This window comes from Pygoscelis adeliae, unplaced genomic scaffold (genome assembly GCF_000699105.1).
Source record: "Pygoscelis adeliae isolate BGI_AS28 unplaced genomic scaffold, ASM69910v1 Scaffold554, whole genome shotgun sequence".
Lineage (NCBI taxonomy): Eukaryota > Metazoa > Chordata > Aves > Sphenisciformes > Spheniscidae > Pygoscelis > Pygoscelis adeliae.
Window position 1 is genome coordinate 621522 of NW_008824667.1, and position 1446 is coordinate 622967.

General features: G+C 64.8%; 1 protein-coding gene across 1 annotated transcript in view; it reads right to left on the reverse strand.

Moving 5' to 3' along the window:
• Nucleotides 1-1446, reverse strand: part of PFKL (phosphofructokinase, liver) — a 6013-nt gene that overhangs the window by 3174 nt on the left and 1393 nt on the right. The window contains 6 exon segments of the mRNA XM_009322883.1: nt 29-92; nt 270-334; nt 439-467; nt 470-557; nt 922-1014; nt 1095-1293. Of these exon segments, the coding sequence (XP_009321158.1) occupies nt 29-92; nt 270-334; nt 439-467; nt 470-557; nt 922-1014; nt 1095-1293 (538 nt within the window).

Consider the following 1446-nt stretch of genomic DNA (forward strand, 5'->3'; position numbering starts at 1 on the left):
CGCCCCCTGCCTCCCCATCCCTCCTCACCTTCTCCTGTGCCGGCTTCTGGTGTGCCAGCAGCTTGTAGATGTTCCAGTTGTTCTCAAAGCTCCTGCAAGGACAAGGCAGCGTGGCCCCGAGGTGTGCCTGGACCCCGGGGCACGGGGAGGGGCACCCTCCCTGGCTGCAGGAGCCGGTGGTTTTCCCCTGGGGAGAAGCTCCCATCCCAGCATGTCCTTTTGGCCACCCCATAGGGATGTCTCCCCCCATCCTGGTCCCCACTCCTCACCTCCCACGGAGCTGGATGGCCTCCTCAAACCTCTTCTCATCCATGGCCTTCTGCACATCCTTTGTCTTGGAGGGGGAAAAGATGCAGCACCATGATGCCTGCGCTTCTGGGGAGAGGAGCGGGACCCCCACCCAGTGGGCTGGCGTGCCTGATCCCCCCCTGTACTCACCACCTGGACGCACTCCATGAGTGGCAGGGGGAGTTCCCCGAGAGGCTCACCACACAGGCGGGGGTGTCCGGCGTGGCCTCCAGCAGCGCCATCACCGCCTCCATCCCCATCTTGCTGCTCTGCAAAGGGAAAGGGGCACCCGCTGCCTCCTGACACTGGGGCCGCCCATGCCAGCCATGTGGGATGCTCCCCTGGGCTCGCATGGGGATGCTTCCATGGGCTTGGAAACCACGCAGCTGCTTGCACGCCTGATTACAGCCAGAGAGCTGCTGGTTTTATTTAAAAACCCGTGAAATTTGCAGCAAAGGAAGGGAAATGGGCACATCGCCTGGCACAGCGGGGCCGAGCCCACGGGGACTGTCTGAGCCTTATCCCAGCTGGCAAGTCCTTTGCAACAGGCAGAGGGAAGGCAGGAGCGGGGTTCCCCAGCTGCCTGCTCCTGCAGGGTGACCCCCCCTCCGTGTTCCCCCCCCCCGGACCTACCAGCACGCGGTCAAAGGCTGACGGGGTCCCTCCGCGCTGCACATGGCCGAGGACGGTGACACGCGTGTCAAAGCCCAAGCGTTGCACCACCAGCTGTGGAGCAGAGAGGATGTCACGTCGAGGACCCACCAGCCACCGTGGGTGCGGGAGCGGGTGCCGGAGCAGACACCTACATCCTTCACGTAGTTGGAGGAGATGGGTTTGCCGCTGCGGTCGATGGCGCCCTCGGCGATGATGATGATGTTGAGCCGCGACCCTCTGCTGCGCGTCTGGTGCAAGGGGAGGAAAACAGCCACTGTGGCTTAGCCAAAATTCGCTGGTGGCCGAGCCCAAGCATCCTTTGCCCCCACTGGCCGTAGCCTGGGGGGGTGGCTCAGGTTCTGGGCGGCTGAGCCCCCGAGCCAGCGCTGCCCCTGGCACGCGAGGGCTGGATTTGCGCTCGGCTGAGTGCCCCGTTTCACAGGGACAATGGCGGGAGCTCCCGAAGCTTCGCAGGGGCCGGGTGCCAGCCGTGGGGCTCAGCCT